Genomic DNA, 24,732 nt, shown 5'->3' on the forward strand with positions numbered 1-24,732 from the left:
TTTCTTTTAGTTCAGCTCCATTGTTCTGATTGGCTAAATATAAACTTCTATAATCTGCAAAAACTCTACTATCAACAGATGATTAAACTAACTATATATGCAATACAAACACCCTCCCCCAAAAATAAAAAAAAAAAGTGTGTCACTCTTGCAGTAAATTTCCACAGGTACAGCACATCTTGAGGAAAATTTTAAGATAATGTATAAATGATCAGCAAGCAGAAAAAAACCCCCAAAAGTGTATCACTTTTTTTTTTTTTTTTTAGTAAGATTCTTGTAAAGCTATCCCTCAATTTTGAATTAGTGATCAGACTTTGCCATGCCACCCACATATGAAGGATTCCTAAAGAATAGCATTCTAACATGTCCTGCTCTTTTTTCAGCTGTTTGTAGCTATTCCTTTCACAAGGTTCTCGGCTTCCCTGGACTGGTGGCACTGGTGAGCAACTCTCTAGAATTCCCCGGATTCGTGCTGACAACTATTTAACCATTGTATCATCTTCCCAGGGGCTGTTTGTTTACATATCTGACATAGAACCTGGTCACAATCTTCTACCTACCACTCCTCTTCTGCTTCAGTTTTTGGTTGTTTCTCTTCCAGATCGTGAAAGGTAAAGCTTTTTAAATGTTCCTGCTACCTTTCTTGCTTTAGCAGAAACATTTCAAGTGTTCAATGCTTTGTTAAGTTTGGGTATTTCAGCCTTTATATATTGTGGTTGTGTTACTTTGTACAAACACATGATATGACACAAGATGCTTTGTGTTAAAGACAAAAAGCTTTGAGATCTTTGTGCATTTCACAGTATGTCAAAAACAAGTATTACAGAAATCAGTCTCAGCCTACTCTGATTAAAGGAAAATGGTAGTCTACCTGACTTCCTGATACTCTAATTCTTTTAAAAGGTATGCTCCAGGGAACACTTGACTTCTGGAAAGTGAAGTCTTTCCCCCACCCACCTCTTCCCAGGCTTGCAGGATCATACTTCACATTTGTTCCTATTTAAATTAAGAAGCGGAACAGAAACATGAAACTACCTTAAGCAAAAATGAACAAGTCTAGTCTAAGAAGTCTATCCCTTATTTGCTATCTTTGGAAAGGGTGGATTTTCAATTAACACTTAAACTTTCCCGAATTTCCTTGGGATTTTTAAGAATAGAAAAGAAGTATGCATTTTCAAAGATCAGGAATTTGTTATTAACATAACAAAATAAAAATAATAATAAAAAAATTCAACTGGCTGATTTTATCCCAGGTAGTTTAGAATTGAAGTAAATCATGGATTCCATCATTTTTTAACAACCTTTCCAGAGGTTTTACTAGTTATTAGAGATTTGCATTTTTGATTTTAAAATTTTTAACTTGTCCATTACTAATATTTACCGTGGTTCATTACATTGTGCAGGAAATAAGAACTCACAAATTAGGACATACTAGAACTAAGAGTAGTGCTGCAACATAACATTTATCCCCTTAACAAATTTATATGTCCTTTTACCTAAAATCCCAAGGAAAACCCCAGAATTTTGCAAGTTTGCGGTCAATATATTTAGAGATCTTACATTCACGAACACATCTGGAAGTAAACACATTAAACCTATCACATCAGATGGTGCATTTAAATAGAGATGGAGTTTAAAAGCAGTATTGCACATTACCCACAGTGTAACTGAAAAGCCTGTGTTACTCGAAGCACTAATTCAGATGGACAGTTTGTTTCCAAGGAATGCATGTTTGACTGTTGTTTTTCTCCACACTGTTGTTGCATAAAGGTCACAACTGTATAAAATACACAGGCATAGGATCATGATCCCATGTGGAGTCAGCCAAAATTAATTCCATTCCCAGCTTTGTGAATGACTTGCAACATGAGTAACAAAATTATTTTCTCTTCTTTCTTCATCTGTACAATGATACTTACCTTCATCAGGTTGTGGGAATTGATCAGGGATATGTTAATATTTAGGAAGCATCATAAGCTGCATCCATTCCTACAAAAATCTGTCCTACAGTAGCTTGACTAGGTCTTTCAGGACAACGATTATCTGTCTTTTTTTATTTGTTTGTACAGTTCCCAGAACAATAAGGTCTTAATCCTTGACTTGGACAGCTAGACACCATTGAAACATAAATAATTAGGAAACAATATGAGTTGAGAGATTTTAGCAAAGTGTTATACTTCCCAAGGGGCCAAAGCACAGAGCATTTAAATGACCAGAATTTAGCCAAAGCAAAGGGAACTGGGGACAAGAAACCATGGCCTTGGTTGCTTCTAACAACTTTGGTGGCTTGTTCTTGAAAGAGCAGGGATACAAAAAAGAAGACTGATGGAATGCATATGTGAGAAAAAAACTATTCAGAGGAGCATAGGAACTGCAAATATAGTTGTCTTTTGAGTGAGGCATTTAGGGCAAGAGCTTTTAATGTATCTGCCAGATCTACTGTATTTGCAAATCATGAGCAAACACGGTAGAAAAAATACTGGGTTGTTTGGGGGGCAGGGAGGGAAGGTGGTTTCAAGAAACAGCACATAAACATGCAATTTGCCAAAAGATAGACACATCAAGAAAGAGTTGTATGACCAACAGTAGCGGTCGTCTCTTGAGATGTGTTCTTATGCACACAGAGGCTGCATTTCTTATGAGTATACCCACTACATTCCAGGTAGAATCTCCAAAGTATCAGCTGTGTGTCATATACTAAGAACACCCTCCTGCTTCCTATCAGAAGCAAAAAGGTTGAAGCCAGTCCAATCACTTAAGCAGCTCTTTATTTCAGATAGTCCTTCATCTTCAGCATCTAATAGCTTCAAGTATCAAGCATAAAGGGTATGACATGGAATTTGTGCCAACATTTCTAAGGAAAACAATTACTGAACAATTAAGTAACAGCTTCATTGCCTGTCCTCACATTTTTCTGTTGTTAGTGACTTCTAAGCTTTGTACTCTCTGAAAGTGAGTATCAGAAACTTGGGCTTGTTTAGAATTGAAAGACTGATGGGAAGCATGACTGCCAGAATTAACATGAAAAATAATTCCTTCCAAGTGACAAAAGAAATACTCTGCTTCCAGTCAGTCTGGAAGATACCTGGAGGACAGGCAATTTCCACAAGGTGATGAATGAAAAGGAAGTAGAATGTCGAGACGAAAGGCTGGAATGTTTCCAGTAAATTGTGAATGCAGGGTGAGGCAAATGAAAGCAGTCTTCAGGGCAAATAAAGGCAAAAGAGTCAGGGTTTAACACACTACCCCTAACTTTAATTTTCTTGAATAAAGTTAATGTTGAAGCAATATATTAGGAAAAAATGAAGAATTACAACAGAGACTAAGTAAACATTATTTTCAGCCACTAATCAAAGTATGTATAATACACATGCAAAAAGAAACAAAACATTTACCTAGATGTAGCAAGTTATATTATCTCAGTATTTTAGAACAGCCTGTATCCCACTAAATTACTATAAAATGTCATTATTACACTGTGCATCCAAAACCCTTTGATACTCAGTCAACAATACATACTTTATATAGACACCTAACTTTTAACATATAAACCCACTCATTTAAGTAATATATTTAATGTACAATAAAAATTAAAGAAAACCCATCTTTCCAGCCATCAACCCCTCCTGTATTTGACAGTTAACTAAACATAAATTTGAACACATTAGAATGATAAGGATTTTGTTAAAAGACTCAGAAGATGCATATGGTTTGATGTGATCGGAAAGAGATGCTGAAGCTCTGTTCTTGAAAGAAGAGAAATAAATTTACCTTTTTTTCTTTTTAATTGGAGTAAACAGAAAAAAGGTCTTAGAAAGTCTTAATGTCTTACCTGTTGGTATGCTTCATAGATTGTATCAAACAAGAAAGCCTGAGGCATTTCACTCGCTCTGTACCTGGCACGTTCCAGTGAGTGGTCTAAGCAGCCATCAGCAGCAGAGGCAATAACAGTAGAAACTAAAGGACGGATTGCTCCTGCTGCCTGTGAAACAAAACACAACACGAAACCTCAGTGTTATTAATTTATATCACATAGCTTTAGTCAATAAAAGCTTGAAAATTATTTTTTTCCCTTCTTTATCTTTCCTGTATCTTAAAATCTGTAAGTCATACTACTTAGTCTGTATGAGACTTTCAAGATTAATGGAGCAATGGAAGACTGTATAAGTACACACTGAGGGACACTTTACCAAAAAAAAAAAGGAATCTTAAGCCCTTCATAAATATCTACTGCAAATACATGCACAGATCTGAGATGTTCATTCTTCAGACTTTCTTCTGTATACATAGTAGGCAGCTTCAGTGAGGACAGTTCTAGGCCTGTTGTGATAGCAAACAGCAGCAGACAAACCTGAGAAGCCTTGACAATCCACAACACCTATTGCTTTCACAGATCTCAACTTGATCTAAACAGATCTAAACTGATCAGAACCATGCTACAAGAAAAGTTTAAAAAAATTGAGCTTGTTCCTCTGTGTTGAATTCACCAAGTCGAAATGCCAAGTAATCACATTTACCAGTGAAATCAGAGGGAACACAGCATATACATCTGAAAGTACTCAATATCCAGCACCACTGTGCTGCAGAACAGATATTTAAATGCTTATATTTCAGTTTTAGTTTTGCTTAGATTTGAAACCAATTAAACACATACCTTCGATCTTTTCATCAATATATAGTATTAAAGATCCGCGGCATCTCTGAAACAGAACTCTCCTATGTGGATTTAGGCATTTTGATACCAGAAAGTTACTCACACTACATCAGTAATTTATCAAATGCTCACATGCTTTGGATGTTGCTCAAAAAAATTGGGACAAGAGTGGTTCATACAATATGAAGAATGTAATGGCAGAACACTGCCTACGAAGTCACAGGGCAAAAAGCATGCTTCTCATCAATGCTAACCACTGAGAACAGCATCTTCACACTATACCGCTTATTATCAATTTTTAAGAATAATAAAAAAAGAATAATTGATGCTGCTTCAAAACATGTGGAATTATCCAACATCTTAAATCAGTATACCTAGAAAATCATTCTCACTGGTGAATTCTGACACTTTTCACTGAAGTCACAGATTTTCTGAGGTTTAGTGAATTTTGACACAGAAAAAAAAATATGTCCCTTATCACATATCAGCACTGCTGTTATTGATATTACTTATCTCTGTTGGCAAATCCTGCCCTAATACGAGTCCTGTCCATTCTTAGAAGATTTCTGACCTCAGAAAGAGAAAGAACAAGTTCTCTTCTCTCCCCCTTTTACACTACTAAACAATTAAACAAAGAGGAATGCAGTCCGCGTGTTGAGCACTTTATGAGCTCTAAACTACAGTTTAGTAAATTACTTAGTTCATTCTTTTACAGAATGAATACAGAGATGTGAACCAATTTCTCATGCCCAAAGAGTTCTGATATGCATGAGCAACCAGGGCAGGGTGAAGGAAGTGAAAAGATACAAAAGATTCATGTGACAAGAGATATATCTGAACTACTTTCTCAAAATCTGAAAAGCACTTTTTCTTTCTAATACATGCGAAGAGATACCTATATAAAAACTACATGGAGCAAAACACTATTATCTAAAGGCAAAATGTGGTACAGAAAGACCAGTAAAAATTGTGAAATCACATAATAACTGTCTGTAAAGAACCACAAGAGGTCATCTAGGCCACCTTTCTGTCCTAGACAGGATCAATTTTATTTCTGTAATAGAAAAGACAAACTGAGAAAACTAAACATCACTATAATTTTAGTAATATGTCAGGGTATTAAAGGAGGTGTAAATTTAACGGACATACTTAGAGCAAAAGCTGTGCATAGCAAAAGTAGAGAGACTAAATTATCTGCAATTTGTCCCCTCTCTATTTCCTATGATTCAAGGACATGCATTATTACATCTATATCCCAGCTGCTGGGCATTTGGACTATGTTATTTTGCTCTGCCGTCAAATATTTTAATTGGTCATACACACACACACACAAAATTATAAAATTAGAAGGTCGTGGGAAAAGAGAGAGAGCAGCATGCTACCCACAGTTTTTTCTGTAATTAGCTATATATTTGAATTTTTTTTTCTGGAACAGTTACCATTCCAGAAAGCCATTTAGCAAAAGAGGATTCCTTAGGCTGATCCAATATTTTATTACAGTTTTTAACAATCCTGTCATGTTACATTTTCAGCATAAAACCGGCTGGAAGAATACAATGTGACTTGCGTAACCAAATCTCACAAGTGAAACATGCACTCTGAGGAACAAAAAACCAAACTGCAATTCTAAATAAAATTGAATACTCAGAATTATGTTCTTAAAAGAACTCTGAAACACATTGTTTTCTTGCCATCTGGTTAATTGCACAATAAAAAATTATGAATATCTGTATTGGTATCTTTGTGACAATACTGAACCACAACTCCTGCTCTGCTGAGGCCTAGCTCTTCCAAACAATTCAGAAAGACCTAATTTCTACTAAATCCAAATGCAACATTTTTTTAAACTCTGCAATTAACTTCTCAAGTAATTGAAAGCTTCACGGCACTTAACATTTAACAAGTGCATTTTTCAAACAACTACAGTTTTCTTTTACAATACCCCATAACTGAGTCCAGCGTGGCAGGCTGCGATTTTCCTCTTTCTTCCCACCACTTCAATAAGAAATTACAAGTTGGGCACAGGAAGATTTTTTTCTGCAGCAGGTCCACTCAAACTATACCTGACACTGTTTGAAAACATGAAATTTAATACGAAGAATAAGATTTATGCCTGACTTTTGATCATGCAAATGAGAGAAATTCTGTGTATGTAGAAACAGGGTAATAAGCAGTCATCTGATTTAAAAAGAAACCCCCAGCTTTTATTACAGAACAGAACAACCCAGTCCATGACTGAAAGCAGAACAGAGGGCTCTGGTACTTAGTAAAGCCAAGAAATGTCAGCTGCTCAGAAAACCTTCATATGATAAGGAGCTGCAGTCCAAAAGCCCCAAAAGCTGAGCTCGAGCATACTTGCTAAGGTGCAGCAGTGAGTATTAATAACTTAAAATCCTGAGACAAGATACAGAAACTGATTGTCTGTTTTGCTCACTACTGGCTCACCTTTCCACAGGACCTTTCTCTGTCTCACAAACACACACAGGCTCCCTCAACCAGATGATGTGACCCAACACAGGACTGCATTTACCACCTCAGTGACACATGAACTACATTAGTTCCTAAGGCCACTTTCAGACTGGGTGAAATTGGGACCAAGCAAGGGAAAATACTGACCTGTGGCCCTGCACTATTTTCTTACGGCACAAGAGAGCTGCATCCCAAACACAGGAAACCTTGCATCTGCAGTACTGCTGGCAACATCCCTGAGCTGGTATAAGCCAACAGAGCCGCCAAACCCACGCTGGCTCACACAGACCTCACCACATGTGCTTCTGCTTCCAAAACTGGCTCATTGTATCTTCATTCATGGTCTAAGCGTAATATTTGGCATGTAAAATCAAAAGAATTGAGCTGTGAGTTTTGTCTTATATGCAGGCCAAAGAGGGGCACACTTTTAAGATGTATGGCTCATTCTGCAGTACTTCCTTCTGGTTAGCACAAGCCTCCCCCCAACTCTGAAAAGCACAAAGCCTTTCTGAATTCCGGCTAGCAGCCTTGCAATGAACTGAACGGAAAATTTAGGAATTTAAGACAGGGCTACAGACTACATTTTTTAGTTCAGAAACTTAAATATTAGGGCACAGAAGGGACAATAATACAATAAGGCAGTACTGTAGTTAATGGGACTTCTGTCCCTGATAATTGTGGGGTGTAAGTGAAGAACACAATCACTCAGCTAGTCCACATCTATTCAGTTACAACAAAAAGCATTTTAATTTTTGCAAGGAATTTCCATGTTGGTTTTTGTGGTTATAAATTGGTAACAAAAAATTATTTCCATATTACTAAAAGAGAGTATATACTGAGTCTCAGGTACTTGAATTTGATTTGTTCTAATTTGAGAGGCATTGACTTGCTCTCTATGTCAGGAACGCACAAGTATTTGGCTCGGCTCTCACGCAAGGTTCAGACATGAACGTAAAAATGAATAAAACAAAGAAAACATGTCCTCATTTAACATTAGAAGTACTTGCTAATGTCACTCTAGTTCTAAAAATCTTTTTTGTACTTTGAATTACCATAGCACAAAATACAAATCCTGTGAGTCTAAAGCAAGTGCCTGGGTCTTATACTGACATTTCTCTACTCAGAGTACTTATCTTCTGATTTCTAATAATTTTGAGTCAGACCTCAAGGAGGTTTCAAAATCATAGATAATGCATCATACACCCTTCTTGAATGTGAATACTTAACAGAGAGTTAAACTGAAATTCTTTAAATGTTCACTTTACAGCCTTCAAGCCACTCTACTTCAAACACAGTCAAACACTAGCTTTGGCATGTCCAGGAAATGCATTTCTTTCCCCCATTTTTGCATACTTCTTAAAATAAACCAGTTAAACTATCCAAATATGAGTGGACAAGCTCTTAAAATATTCCTTTATAGCCTAACAGACATTGGAACAAATACCACTAACTGGTTAGTTTTCTTTTGTAGACAACATATTGGAAGAAAAAACATCCTCCTAATCTATTACTTCCTTAAAACAATGCTAAAATGTCCTAAGAATAGAGAATTCTATCAACTTCAGGGGAAGTGACAGACTCCTGTCACTCAGAAGTAAGCTCAGCCATCGATCTGGTGAAACTGAACCTGCTTCCAGATGCTTTTATAAACAACAGGTGTCTTTTATGACCCATTTTAGACTGCACAAATCAAAAACATTTGCAAAAAGGTTCTCAGTTTTGTGCTCCTCTTTTTTGCATAACTGCCTAGACCACAACATGCATTCAAGAATTAAAGATTCAATGGTGATTAAAAAAAGGTAGAGAATGAAGTGCATGATGAAGGTCAGTATAACAGGGTATTTTCAATGGATACAAGGTGTACTAACCCACCTTTTCACTAAACAGTAACATATTGTTCTCAGTTTATCATACTTCCATTCTAACAAGAAATTGTTTAGATGTGTGTATCCAGTGAATCCGTAACCAGGGTGTGCTTTACGATCAGACAACATAGTCAGTTCAATGAATGTTGGATCCAAAAAGTATTAATGACACTTTTTATTACAAAATGAAATATGAATTTTTAGATCACAGAAGCTGACACACAGCATAACAACTTGGCTAACATAATGCAGTGTAGCTTGCTCTCACTGAATATTCATAAATGTTTTAAATCCTCATTTTATTTATAATAAGGTAATATTAGGTAATAAAATGCAAACAGAACCCATTAAAATTATCATAAGGATTAGGTAGTGAGATGGAGCTTTTATCACAAGAAACAAATTATCCAGCTTACAGATATCCAAAGCACAGTGCAATATTCACCTGGGACAAACACACCCCACTTACATCACAACACACCAAGAACAAGTTATCAAAGACCCAAAAGCTCCAAAAGAGCATGAAAACCAACACAACTGCATCACTGATTTGGTCTTCTTGGGCAGCCAGAGTTGAAACAGAACAATGCTAAATAGCTGCAAAGCTCAACAAGTTGAATGACATGGACTAGGAAGAAAAAAAAGTTGTAGTGGCACAAAATCCTTACAAAAAATGTCAGAACTACAATTCCTTTTGTTTTAGAACAGTGTGGTAACAAACTCAGACAACCACAGATCCTCCAGGCTGGCATACTAAAAAAAGTATGCTGTCTTTGGCATGCCCTTGCCCACAGTAAGCCCCAAGTACTAATGCAGGCCCACAAAGTCCACTCACACAGCCAGTCTGGAACCCTCAACTTCAAGTGAGTGGGAATGACAGCCTAAAACTGTAGAGAGTCTAGTCATAAACAGGCAAAGCCTTCCACCTCTCTAACATGACTTCTTTTCTACTTTTTAATTACACCAACAATACTTTTTGTCTCCATTCATAGCCTCTGTCTCCCCTGAAATTCATTTTCCCTATGCTATCTTCCCAGCCCTCTAGTAGCATTAAGAAAGTGTATATTTTATGTTTTCTTTATTTTATATTTTAATCATCCCAACTAACAATTCGATGTTTTAATATTACTTAGGAATAGGCCTGATATGAGACATAGAAAAGCAAGCCTATGAGTGCTAAGCTTAAAAGAATGTTCCTACTCTTAAGCCTTTACATGTTTTCTCAATATTTGTATTCATAAATTTTAATTCTTTATTCAGAGTTGTTTTCACCTCTGACAAGCAAAATAGAACTGAAGCAAGGCTCACAAATAATTTAGCCACCCTGCCTTAGAAAAAATAAACTTGGCTTGCATATATACACTGAAAATAGAAGTACATTAGAAATACATTTTCATAATTTCAAAGCAGCTAACTTCTTTGAAACTGTATGATGGAGATGGTGGGGCGTGTCACACTTAGTAGGACAACTGTATCCATCTTGGAACTCCATTAAAGTCAGTTTTATAATTGTGAACTTGGTAAACATACAAGCAATTTTATCTTGCTTTTCCATGAAGACAAGGATTGCATTAGGACACTGGTGAACTACATAACAATAACAATCAATGGTAATCTAGACATGCTAGGTATCTAACAGTTTACAAATATGTCCTGGAATGGTTTTTGTTGGGTGAAAGATTATTTATATGTTTCCAAACATTACCATCTCATAAGGATTTCAGTCTAAATTAGGTCTGGCTGTGAACCAGCAGAAGCAGCTCAGAATAACTATGATTAATTTCTTCTCATTTTATTCCATCAAACTGTTTCCACATGTTACTACAGGGAAAGTATTCTTTTACACAGATCAAACTACTTTCCAGGAAGGGCACTCACAGTCATCTACAGTATGAAAAAAATACAGAAATAAACACAGTATCTCTGATTCATGAAACAGGTAGAAACTTGCATTTCTATTCAGACATCTGCATTCAAACTAATTGTATCTACAGTAATCAACATACTTCAGCCACACTCAGTAATTACCATTTAAGTTAGAAGAATAGTCTCTACTGAAAGATTTCCTATTTCAAATTTATCAAACAGAACCTTCAAAGGAAAAATTCAAAAATTTAATTATAAGATTTAAATATTTCACATATTTAAGAGGAAGTTCTTCTAAATTTCTTCTATATGTAATAAAACAATGGCATATAACCATTTTTGTAAAATAAAGCAATTAGAGAATTACTTCTAATGCACATTTAAGGTATAGCATTAAAATACCATATCTTAACCTTATCTTCACCTTATCTTCTTGATTCTTTTTTTTTTTTTGTTTTTGTTGTTTTTTTTGCTTTTCATTTTCTGTATTTTGTATCCAGCTCTTATCTAGGGATACATTTTCTTTTTCTATAACCAAAAGTTTTGATCTATGAGTTTTATGATTCCAGTGCTGAGATGGAAGATTTAGATTCCTCCTCCAATCTACAGAAATCCTAGCAAAACAACTCTATTTCAACGGACAAGAGGGAGGCAGAAACAAAGTCATGACACAAACCGTAAGCCACCACTCCTGTGCAGAAGAGCAGTTGAAAACAACAATTCAACTACACAAGCAAAGTTTTCTAAACTTAGGTGTGAACACTTGTTCAAGCCCAAACTAGCCAAGCTTCCAAACTAAACTAATACAAGCCTGGACATAGTCCTCAGAGTTCATAACCTCATTCGGCACCCAGAACCCACCTACTTTCTGGATAGCATGGCAAGGCAGCAGCTTGGTTGCATGGTTTCAACTCAAACCTGTCACAGTCTGCCCCCATAACTCATTCTGTAAATGTCATGTCCAAAAGACCCCCCAAACCAGCTGTACACTTCTCTTGAAGGACCAGATACTGCAAGCAGTCAGTCAGGACTACAGGACAAGCAAGATGACTCAGTAAAGAACAGCGCACCACAATAAAGGTAGAGGTACTGTCATTAGCATGCAGAAACACAAATTTGAGTCCAGGGCATCACATACTTTCACCCACACTCACACCCACACCCACACTCACCCATGTAGCAGATACATAACTTATGTGACTGTGCTGTGGTGGGACCAGGATTCCTTCTACCTATTCCTTCTACTGACAAACAAGCACAATCTGCAACCTGGGCTGGGTATCCATTAGAAATTAAGGCTGACGAAAAAGGACTACCTTCTTTCTGCAAGGGTATCTTCTGTCTGTATATTCTTTAACAAAAATAATCATTCTTAAATTATCTTATTTTGAATTTTGTTGGGAAAAAAACCCCAACAAAATTCATAATCTTTATGGGTACAGCATGTTTGATTCTCATTACTGAGCACTAAAATTTCTTTTATGTAGGCAGTATCACCAGCCAGTGCAATTTCAGCTATCTTCACACATTTGCACTGGCAGCTTTTAACTGCCCAAGGACAGAACTGGTTGAAATGTTAAACAAGCCTAGTCTTACACAGATATTAAACCTAATCATCAGCTAAACAAAAAGAAGGTTAATTAGAACACATGTAAGGAGTTTTGAACACTATGAAAAAAAGGCTTGTATGCTAAACTTCACCTAATTTCCTTAAAGTCTGTTTACCCAGCTGGCTAGAAGCAACAGTCAAACTCACTAAAATTGGGCACATGTTAATCTTAAACCAACACCAGGAAGGAAGAAGTTATAATTGTGTTTATTCCTAGCTGAAAGAGAGGGGATGTTTAATCAGAAATTTAATATACACTTTGATCCAATGTTAATGAGCTGACACTGTGTTGTACATTGAAATGACTTCAAAGACATAGGATGCCTTAAACAAATGTAATGTATATTTATGACACTGTTTAAGAAAAAGAAAACATTTCTTCTAATGAGGTCACTTTTATCAGAACATACTATCTGAGTAACTGGGGATAGCACATGTACATCAATACATGTCAGAGCCCCAATCAGCTAGAGCAAACTAAGGAAGATAACAGAAACTGTTGCTCAAAAATTAAGAGTGCACATATTCTTTTTTACTTTACATAATTTCCATTCTTTCATAGTTAAAGTATTTAGTTCTACGCATCAGTAAATATTGTTTTGGTATTATCAACCACATGCTAAATTCTAAATGTTATTCTGTGGAACAACTAAGATTTCTCAGAGAAAATAGAAAAGATCCCCCTCAAAAAGAGAGAACAATAGGAATACATAACTGAATATATATATATATGTTTAAAGTAGAGGAAAGAAGCAGAACTAGGTGTATCACAGGCTGCAATTTTTCAACACACAGCACTGAAAACTGGCTCAAAAACATAGCATAAGTGGAAAAGAAGCAAAGCCAAGTACATAAGCACTAAGAAAAAGAAAAGAATGGTACTGCAAACAATGACACAACATTTATGTGAACATTTGATTTCATAATAAAATTGGATTTTTTTTAAAAAAGCAGACTGAAAGTAAGTCGTAAGAATGCCATTTACATTGTTCTCGTATCATGAATTAATGACAAATTTTTAAAACAATAAAGCATAAAATTACAAAAGTTAGCAGGATTAAACCAATATATACATATTTAATGTGTCATACAAATTATATAGCATTTCTTCTACTGCATTCTTTATCTGTGCATTCCTTGTGAGAATTCAAGAATGGTCAAGGACGTCAGTGTTTTTCATAGATACAATAGTACAGAACATTACATAAAATAAATTTTGTCATATTATTAGCCAAAAAAGGTCTTATTATCTTAGTCAACCTATTTAACTATTTTTTGTCACAATGCAATAACTGCTAATGTTTAACAACATGCTCTCATTTAATAAGGTTTTGTTTTCCTCTAGATAGGTTTTTAAAAAATATTTTAAAGTTTGTGATATAGAGTCTGTATAATGCTACTGAAGATCCATATTAAGTATATGATGCAGACCACACATGGCATCCCCCACGTAAAGAGCAGCACACACTGGTGCAGAGCTTCAAGACTTTCTTATGACCTTTCAGTTGTCAGCAATAGCTGTACATTATACCGCAGAGCTTCAAGACTTTCTTATGACCTATTTATTCCTTTCAGTTGTCAGCAATAGCTGTACATTATACACAATTACGATGGATTCTATAAGATGTGTAATTTGGTCTAAGCAATTCAAACATTGCAAAGCAAATCACGTGGCCAGTATCCCACCATCAGTTTTCAATACTTTTTGAAGCATTTTAAAGCATACTTACAGCTTTACTTTTTGGCAGTCACTCAAAATAACTGACACTAAGGTGAGATACCAGCACTTTCTTGTTCTAACTCATCCTATACTGCAAATCTAGGTAGCAAAATTTAAACAAAACATTTGCTCTAAAATTAATGAAACACAAAACCAATAATTTTTGCCACTAAAATTAACAAGACTGTTTATTTTACTTTGACTGCATAGTCTCCCCTTGCATAAACAAGTAACGAAGCACAGCTTACAGGCAGCAAGACATCTTTCATACCCCACATACTGATTTACATTGCAAAAAGCTATCAGTGAGCATGCACTCTACCACAAAGGATTTTGCATATTACAGTAAATCAATAGAAGGATGAGTTAGCACTTGTATTCAGTGGAGCAGAAATCTTGACATAACTGCCACAGGAGTGAAAATTGTTTTTAAGAAGTTTATGCTTTAAGAAGAATATTTTACCTCCAGACAGCGTGCATCATTACAAAATCAACCTCATGATGTGAAGGCTACTGATCCACTGCATATCATTAAACACATGATTTGCATCGTTTTATAAAGAAGAAAAAAATCTCAACGTGTTGTAGGAAGACTCTTGCACAATTTAATCAACCAAATGCAAAACTGCAATGTTTAATTAATAACTCTTTAGCACACATACAGTCCTGAGCAACCAAACCCACAGGCACTGGAGTTTGTGGTCAGGCAGTGCCCTAAGCAACTCTGCACTTGCTTATCAAATGCCTTTGCCTTATGAACTTGCTCAGCTGCTTCTCTCAGAACTGCTTGAGCCTCTCCTTGCAGGAAACCTTGGACCTGAGCTTTTTTCCCTCACAGCCCATTAGATTCAAAATTTCAAGTCACCTCTTCATACAGGCTTCATCTAACACCTTCTGTTATCAAGGGCCTTGTAAAATGGATCATTATGCCTTACCATGACAGTTTGGCTCAAATAGTGACTTTAATACATGTATGTGTGGATTTCATACCCCATGAATTCTCTCCTACATGCTCCAAGGCTCCTTAAGGCAGTTTTAGTTCTATCTGTACCACAGCCCACTTACTTCTTGGAAACAGGAGGATAAGCACAGAACCAGTCCAGCAAACTATTACAGCATATGAGACAGGCCAATTTGGCTTTCTGAAGCTTCACCTAACCTGCAGGGCTGGTGTTGTCCTTGCCACAACCACCCAGATCACAAACTCAGCCAAAATGCAGCTGGGAACATTTCTGCTTGAAAACTCAGATAATCTTTCTTTTCAGGGCAATATTTGGTGAAAAGGGGTAAAATTTACATGCCTAACCCTTAGTCACAGAAGTATGGCTAAGAACCTCTTCCAGATCTTGCCATGCAGGAGTTGCTAGAATGATCCAAGGTCTTTATTCAGCTTCTCATGGATGCTGGACAAGATGAGATTTCCCTTATTTTAAGGAACTATTCTTTAAAACTTTGATCTGCTGCAGGAAGGAGAAATCTGAGGGAGTTTTTTTGCACATCTTTGGTTAAGGCTGCTTCATTTCCCAAACATAATATTGTTTTCTCAGATGAAGCACATAGATTTTAATGAGCCTCAAACCAACAGCAGTACCATCTATGTCATTTCTCTAAATTTGAAGGAGGCATATTTATAGACATAACAAAAAATTATGCTAACAACCACTTAAATACAGGAAACTATGCTCAGAATTTATTTTCAGGATAAACTAACCCTATCTAAAAAAAAAAAAGGAAGGTAAAAATTAATGTATGTAGACTTTCAGAAGCTAAAAAGCGGTGGATTAAGCTTTTAAAAATACTAGTTGTTTTAGTACTAGGCTGGTTCTGATAGTACAACATACAAATGCTGCAAAGAAAAAAAGGAAATTATACTTCAGGTTTCTGTCCATGATTTAGGTATTTCAGTTGGCTGAGTTGCATCCTTTCTAATAAATGCAGTGAATCATCTAAATCACTTAAATTGAGAATGGGAAATGACAGAGCTGTTTCTCCCTTTACCAATGCCCTCCCACTGTCAAACATTACATCTTGTTAGGACTAGACTACAAGTATTTACCAACAATGCATCAGTTCTCCATTCAATACAGAAAACAGTTAGCAACTTGGCTGAGAAGGTTTTAATTTCCATGGGACCAAAAATGCCATAAGCTATGGAAACATCATTATGCTTTCGATAGTTATCCATTAAAAAGGAAAAATGCATTGTATAACTGTTTTTTGTACAACAGCAAAACCACACTTCATTTCTTCACACATTCAGGCTACTAAGGAGCTTCTGATCTTTACAATAACATAGAATCATAGAATAGTTTGGGTTGCAAGGGACCTTTAAAGGTCACGTAGTCCAACCCTGCTGCACTGAGCAGAGACGTCTTAAACTCTTGAGTGAGATCACGTTGCTCAGAGCCCTGTCCAACTGGACCTTGACTGTTTCAAGGGATGGGGCATCCATCATTATGGCAGCTGGTGTGGGGTCAGTAGTTCTGACTGAGGAAGCTGTTACCAGTCCAGAGAGATGGTCCTGTGGAGGATCGCCTTCCCAAGGCCCGGTGCTTTCCCTCAGCTGCTGGCTAGGAGGGCCCATGCAGAAGCTGTCAGCTCTTTAGTGATTGTTAACTCGTGATTCCAGCTCAGGTCTGCAGAGCAGCCTCCAGGCCAGACCAGGGAGAGATGAGAGGCTCGTGCAGCTGTTCTGCACAAGGCAGCTTTATTGGTCTGTACTCCAGCGAAGGGGAGGCCAGGGACGAGCATCGCTCTGCCCTCGCAGGGGCAGGGGGCTCGCTTTATAGGGATATAGGGGGTGGGTGTCAGAGGGTAAAGGCCAATGGGTTACAAAGGATCTGCATAGGGTGTCCCAGAAGATTCTGGGTCTGTCTTCTTCTCGTAACTGAAGAGTAGCTGCCTTCCCGGGGGGGTCCTGCTGGGAGACTGAGCAATCTTCCTTATCTCAGCAGACATGCCTCCAGGGCAGTGGCTGGGCATACCCCACACATCATCTCTTTGGGAACTCTTCCTCTGTTTCACCACCCCCAGTGTAAAAAAATATTTACCTCTATCTAGTCTGAATCTACTGTTTTTTAGTTTAAAATCATTACCACTTGCCCTATTTCAACAGACCCTGCTAAAACGTTTGTCCCCGTCTTTCATATAAGCGCCCTTCAACTACTGAGAGGCCACAATAAGGTCTCTCCAGAGCTCTCCTATCCAGGCTAATCCACCCGAACTCGCTCAGCCTTTCATCATAGATGTTCAATCCATCTGATCATTTTTGTGGCCCTCTGCTGGACCTGCTGCAACAGGTCACATCTTTCTTGTGCTGAGGGCGCCAGTGCCGGATGCAGTACTTCAGGTGGGTTCTCACAAAAGTGGAGTAGAGGGACATAAACACCTCCCTGGACCTGCTGACCACACCTCTCCTGGACCAGAACACAGCTGGCTTTCTGGCCAAAAGTGCATACCTGTCAGCTCGTGACCAGCTTTTCATCCACAAGTACCCAAGTCCTTTTCCAAAGTGTCCTCTCAATCCTTTCATCCCCCAGCCTTTATTGATACTAGAAATTACCACAGTAGAGCCATAGGAGCTTGGACTTGGCCATACTGAACCTCAATGCTCACCACCAGACCACTGCTTGAGCTTGTCCAGGTCCCTCTGCATAGCATCACCCCTCTGGCATGTCAACCACACCACTCACCTTGGCGTCATCTATGTATTTGCTCAGGGTGCACCTGATCCCAATGTGTCTGTGTCAATGATGAAGGTATTAAAGGGTATTGGTCCCAATATGAACCCCTGAGGGACACCATTTGTCACCGATCTCCACCTGAACACTGAGGTGTTAACCATTACCCTCTAGACACAGTCATCCAACCAATTCCTCATTTGAACAATCTGAACTGTCCACCCATAAAATGCTTCTCTCTGCAATTTAGAGAGAAGGATATTTTAGATGACTGTGTCAAAGGCCTTAGGGAAGACCAGAGAGGCAATATCCATAGCTCTTCCTTGTTCCACTGATGTAGTCACTCCATCATAGAAGGCCTCTAGGTTGGTTGGGCAGGACTTGCCCTTGGTGAAGCCATAATGGTGCTAATCCCCTCCCTGTCCTCCATGTGCCTTAGTAGGCTAAGAGGATGTAGGTCTAAAATATTATTTTATTCTCAAATTGATAAATAACACCTTACAACTCATTAATAATTATTTTTACATTGACATTAGTCATTCTCCTAAAGTACAAAACTCATTCCATTCATGTCAAGATGGTAATGGTAATACGTCATCAGTTCTTGATTCTGTTTTTGTACAGGAGTGTGACAGGACAGTGAGAGTTCCCCAAAGCCCCAAGCATACAATGAAAGCAGAACTTCTAAGAACATAGAGGATAACTTCAGATGACCCAGTGTATAAATATTAATCAAAAACAGTCTTGTCACTGATGCAGCCTTTGCAGCTGGCTAAAATCAGTCTTTGAATATAACAAAGAGGACAAAGACCATGTGTAAAATATTCTATACATGGCAAAACCAGAGGAGATAACAAAACAAAAAGATAATTGCTCCAAGAGAAAAAGTGCAAAGAAAGGTCAGAGTGGGCAGAACCATGCCAGCATTCTGTTCCCATTCAAGTACACCACACCAGAACTTCCTATTTATCCACCCAAGTCTTCCTTTACCATCAGTGGAGAGAAAGAGGTGGCTTTTGGTTTGCCACCCACCAAGTTTTGCTAATGTAACTCAGCAACCATAGATAGCAAAATAAGTGGGAAAGAACAGGATCCACAGGGATCTGTGTCTTCTGCTCCAGTCTTCCGCTACAGTAAGAGTCATAATGGCAGCACGAGAGGAACGGACTGAGCACAACACACAGTGTTTTCTGTCTGGGAGTGTTATTTTGACTGCCTCTGTGAGTAGGAGTCCACGAGACTGAGTAGCACTGTACAGCTCTTTTGGCATGTAAGCTTTGTTCAGGTCCTCGCTAAAGCTCAGAATAAAGTAATGATGTTAGACAGCTTCCAGAAACCAGCTTTTAAGAATGCCATTTCGACTTAGTCCTTTCAACATAACAGACTGTACTTTCAAATCTAGTTTGTGTCAACTAGAGAAAAAAATCTTTGGATGTGCCTTCTTTTTGTAAACTTTCAATAGAAGAACTGACAAGCTCCCCCCCCATCTTCCTGATTTCTTTTTCATGTAAGTATTTTTCATTTTAGTTATGTTGTTTAAAATGCAATGTTGGCAATGAGATATTGCTAGAGGCTTTGGACTGATGCCTTCTGAAGCTTCCACTTTTCCCAGCTTTTACTAGCTGTAAAGAATTTGTTTCTAGAAACATATAATTTTAAGAGCAAAATTACTGCAAAAACATAAACTGAATTTAATTGGTTACAAAGTAATATTTTGACATAATCAAGGAATTGTTTAGGGGGTTTAAGGCATAATTTATTAGCTCTGGTTAAGGTACACATTTTTATTCCCACAGGCAAATAACAAACTGATTAGTTAGTGTAATAAAGCAGTTTATTTGTCTGACAATTGGCAGCTAGAAGTGCAATAACTTACTTGATCAATTGCCATTTTAAAGAACATGAAAGCCTCTCATAATTATGTTATCTATATGGTATGCAGACATATAACAATACAGCATTACCCCTATTAACACAAGTCATTCAATATGATGTTTCTGCCAGGTTCTGTACCTTTCTACATAACGCAAGAGGAAGTAATTACTTTTTGTACTGAAAGATTGAAGAACTGACATCCTTTTAGATATGCAAAGAATTTGACCATAGGAAGAACTAAACATGATAGCTGCTCTTGATCAATTTTTTTTCTGATATTCAAAACCATGCATACGAGTTTTGAGAAAAGTCCTAGCTTTCCATTTAGTTTTTCAGAATTCTGTAGTTCTCAAGTGGAGACAGCCACCTGTCTCTGGGAAGGTGGTTTTCCAATTGTTATATAAAATGGAATTCTTCTCATGTTCCTTAATTCCATTACTTTGCCAGGTAGCATCAATAGCACCCAGCTCTCAGAGATTTAGACCACACATCTCTCTGAAGGCCCAGCCTTACTGAATTCAGTGGATCTAAGCCAACACAGAAAGCCACCACAGAGCAAAGGAATACCACACACATTTCAGACAAACATTATACAGTGGAAAAGACTATTACACATGTACACAATCACCTTTTTGAGATCAAATGAAACTTCAGTGATCTAGGTAAGGAAATATTTACCAGTCAGAAGTTCAGATGAACTAGAGTACATGGACGTGAGAAGGTCAATGGAGATTACCTTGGTTCCCCCTACATTTTTACTGAAAATACCTTACCTTTCTTTTAAAAAGAAAACCAGGAGAAAATATTGCATTAAAATTGCAAAACTTTCAAGAAAAAAGTGAACAAGTTAAACACAAATTCAAATGAGATATGATATACCTTAACATGCAAAGACAACACAAACACATTCAGGAAAGTTATTCTCATTTCAACCCAAAACCAGTACAATTACCTCCATTCTTCTACCACTCTCAAAGAATCACATTTAAAACTGATTTACAAAGAGGATTTATTTTAAAGTCTTTGGCAGAGAATCAATTCTGAAATGCTATTTTATATGAGAAAGGTCGAAAACCTTGTTAAAATTCAAACAGAATTTAAGTTTTAATGACTGGAAACTTATGTTCTGTATCACTGAAAACTATAGTGCAGAGTTTATATTTTATTGCCATTTCTTACTGAGCCTATCTACAAAACTACAGGCCTACTAGGAAGAGGCTCAATATATTTAGATTTCCAACAGAGTGTTCCGAGAGGCTTGACATAATTCAATTTTCATAATAAAAATTTTAAAAAGCTATACATTGCCCTCCCACACTATGAACTTTCAAAAAAAAGTGTAGGAGCACTAAGGAAACACCACGGTTCATTCTTCAGACTCATTATTCCACTGTCAAAATTGTGAACCACCTGTCAATTAGCTTATCTTTCACCGCATTTTCTGGAAAAGACAAGCAGTGGTACATTTTCCTAGTTTTCTAGTACCCAAACAATCTGTTATCACTAATGACTTCTACCTCAAGCCATGTCCTTGAAGCAGGGAAGCATTATGCTATCTTATTAATGGAGAATTCAAGAACAAATTAAAATAGCAAATTTTGCAAACAAGCCTGTGGCTTAGCTGTGATTTCTTACATCTCTGACTTAGCCAGTTTATCTAACAGTTCCTCCTGTTGCTGGCACATGCCTCTCCTACCCTTCTACTTGCGTAACACAACTTCTATCAACTCTTCTCCTTCATATTTCACTTACTTTCTCAGAAATCTTTTTAGTTTCTATGAGTAATCCCAGTCCTCAGATGCAGTGATAAACAGAAGAATATCCAACCTACAGCTGGAGGCTTCCTACTTACCAGCAGTTTGCAATGCTCACAGGTTCTAAAACAACTTAGCATTAATACAGAGACAGTTTTCTTGCTGCTTATTCAGGATTTGCATATAAGTTTGAGACGAAAACACAAAGCTTACAAGTCAACCAATGCAGTACACTCTTTGGCTATATTAGTAATCACTAACAGAACTGCTCTAGCATTAGGTGATAATTCTGCATGGAAAAAAAGGTAAACTATCATTACATAATCTACCTTTCAACTAACAAATTGCTGATTAATTCAATCTCTCACTGACAGTCTCTATGGCAATAATTATTCCCTGTAGCAAAATAATACCTGCGGCATTTAAAAATGTCAACCTCCCCCACCTGACTTCTCTGCATAATAGGGAACCTGGATCTGTTCTACTTAGAAAAAACCCATCACACATTAATAAAATTGCTAGAAAATTCCTTCTTTATCAAACATTATTTTATGCTGTACAGTATAAAGCACATTGCAGAGTTGCATTGCTGTATAGTACATACCCCATGTTCTTTAGCAGCCATAACCACTTTTGCAACAATATCTTCTTCAACAAAAGGCCTCACAGCATCATGGATAATCACTACTTCTGGCTTCTGGAGCAAATGGCTGGAAAATTCATTCTCTGCAAATACTTTCAGTCCGTTGAATATTGACCGGTGACGAGTTATTCCACCTTTTACTACTGTAACTTTTTTGTGGCCGTATTTTTCAATGATAGTCTTCATTGTTTCAGTATTTTCAGGAGAGACCACCACAATAACGTCAGATATCCAACTTATCCTAGAAAAACCAGTACAAAACCAGAGAAAGTAGATATGAATGACCAAATAAAAGTGGAGCTATATGAAACAAAGAAATTCATTACAACAAATATTCAAGGTGACTAAATAAAACATCTCTCAATATACTCAAATCCATGTTTTTGTACTCCACTCCTTAAGGGAGAGCTATAACAGATTTATACCAATAACACTGGAGTTCTGTGAAGGGACTTCCTTCCAACAACCACTTTGCAGAGGGGCACATTCTGATAACTCTTCAAAAGCCTTCAAAACATTTCTTACTCCAGCATCATTCCTAACTTCAAGCAGAACTTCTAAATCAAACAGTGACAGTTTGCTAATCAGTTTCTAATAAACTGGTAAATCCTGTGACCTGGAATACTCCACGTTCCAGTGAAGTACACAGTGTACAAGGGAATAAGACAATCAAGAAAAAGTCTGAAAAAAGATCACTATCAAGACAGGCATGAGCAGTAATTGACAGAATGGTAGTGAATGAAAACTGTAACACTTTAATATTGACAGGAAACATTATACTGGTAGTTTGAAAAAAATGCATGTATTTATAAACACAAAGGTTTCTGCTTTAGGAAGCTAGAAAAATGTAAAAACATAGCTGTGCTAGTTAAGAATATCATATCAAAAGTACATTTTTAGAGATCTCCAAGATTTTACTGTTGGTATCAGTCGAGCTCTACAACTGAGGGGTTGTGTGGGAAGAAGTGGATGACCCACAGACCACAAGATTAAAACCAGTCACAACTGAAGCTAGGTTGAAATCATACTTCTGTCAAAGTATCTAGGAATACAAATTCTAGTCATATGTGGCATACTGTACTTCAAAACAACAGAAATACCGTAATTCAAATCCATTGCAGTGTCTTATTTTCTAAATGCCTATGTAGAGAACATAAAAAAAAAAAAAACCTGTGTTCCCTTTCTGTTGTCTCCACAGATGGCAGAAGAGCTTTTTAGCAAGTCAGACAAGAAACTCATCAGATGAGCAATGATTTTAAAAAAAAAATTACTATGTTAAAATTACCCATGGGTAGCTTACACATCCAACTATGGAGAGAGACAAGTACAACACACTGTCGCAAATAAAACTAGCAAAACTACTGAAACTAATTTTGCAGACACCAGCAGAACTAAGGTACTAAGAACTAAATATTTCCAGCTAGAAAAATCAGAGTAAGAAATTCACAGTTCAGAAATACACAGGCTCAAGATACTGATTTCTGCAATAACACATGAGTAGGCATTGCCTGGGAACTATCCTTACTTCAAAAGCGAAGTATCAGTGTTAGAACCAGTCCCTTAGAACTACGTGTAACAACAGAGCATCTTCCACCTTATGTATGGAGAGGGGGGGTTGCAATTAGTAATACATGGAAAACTATTTCAACTAATTGTAAAATAACTATTCAAAATAAAATAAAGTGCTATTACCATTCTTCAAAAGAAAAATACTTGTCCTTATGTTCATTTTAGTATTAGCAAAGGCAGAAAATACAGCCAAACCAATATATTCTCAGCATTCTTTAAGTATTGAAGCTGCTCAAATGTAAAATCTGAAGTCATGTGGTTCCAAGTTTCATTTCAACTTGTCACTCACCACAGGTCCATCAAAAGGTTTAAAAATCTCTCATATGATTTCTGGCATACATTTAGCTACAAAATGTAGCACTTCTGCATGACTTTAGCTTGGAACTAGGGCAAACTAACTGGATTCATCTCAGTTCTTCTTTTAAATACTGAGAGTCAGTCATTTAAACAAAGCAAAATTCAAGAAGAGCTATTTCACACTAAATGAGAACAAGAGCTCTGCACTTCTATTTCCAGAAAGACTGTAGCCTTACACAGTACCCAGAAACTGGACGGCCTGCACAGTCACTGTGACTGTGTAAGAAGAGCACTGACATTGCCCTTTCTGGAGTTAAATGAAACAGTTTATGAGGCAACTGGGTAGTAGTACACAGCATCTTCTGAGAAGAGGGGAAGAGAACACAAGTACTGGCCAGCCTGTGATAAATCTCTACACAGAGGGGTGGAATGGCTCAAGGCCTCCAGTGGTACAATACACCAAAAAGTGACAGGATGCGGTCACAGCTCCACCCTGTGTCTGCATAAACACATTTGTAAACTTGAGTATGTCCTCCTTAAACTCATTCCGGACCCACATTCTGTAATTAGAGCTGGGATTTAGGGATGTAACATATTCATGTAAGAGCATAAGCATATCCTCTAGATTGACTACATACAGAACAGCTTAGGTTTTGTCCCACTAAAACTCATGGAAAGTACTAATCCAGTAAAGTATGCCACAAATCTTAATAAATGAGAGCTGTGCACCA

General features: G+C 37.2%; 1 protein-coding gene across 2 annotated transcripts in view; it reads right to left on the reverse strand.

Moving 5' to 3' along the window:
* The window catches only part of ISPD (isoprenoid synthase domain containing), a 110,525-nt gene that overhangs the window by 81,322 nt on the left and 4,471 nt on the right, over positions 1-24,732 (reverse strand). For both annotated transcript variants that reach the window (XM_017729370.1, XM_008629949.2), the window contains exons 2-3: positions 22,097-22,376; positions 3,833-3,982 (exon numbers count right to left, since the gene is read on the reverse strand). In XM_017729370.1, coding sequence (XP_017584859.1) covers positions 3,833-3,982; positions 22,097-22,376 — 430 coding nt within the window. The remainder of the gene's footprint in view (positions 1-3,832; positions 3,983-22,096; positions 22,377-24,732) is intronic.

This window comes from Corvus brachyrhynchos, unplaced genomic scaffold (assembly GCF_000691975.1).
Source record: "Corvus brachyrhynchos isolate BGI_N302 unplaced genomic scaffold, ASM69197v1 scaffold142, whole genome shotgun sequence".
Taxonomy (NCBI): domain Eukaryota; kingdom Metazoa; phylum Chordata; class Aves; order Passeriformes; family Corvidae; genus Corvus; species Corvus brachyrhynchos.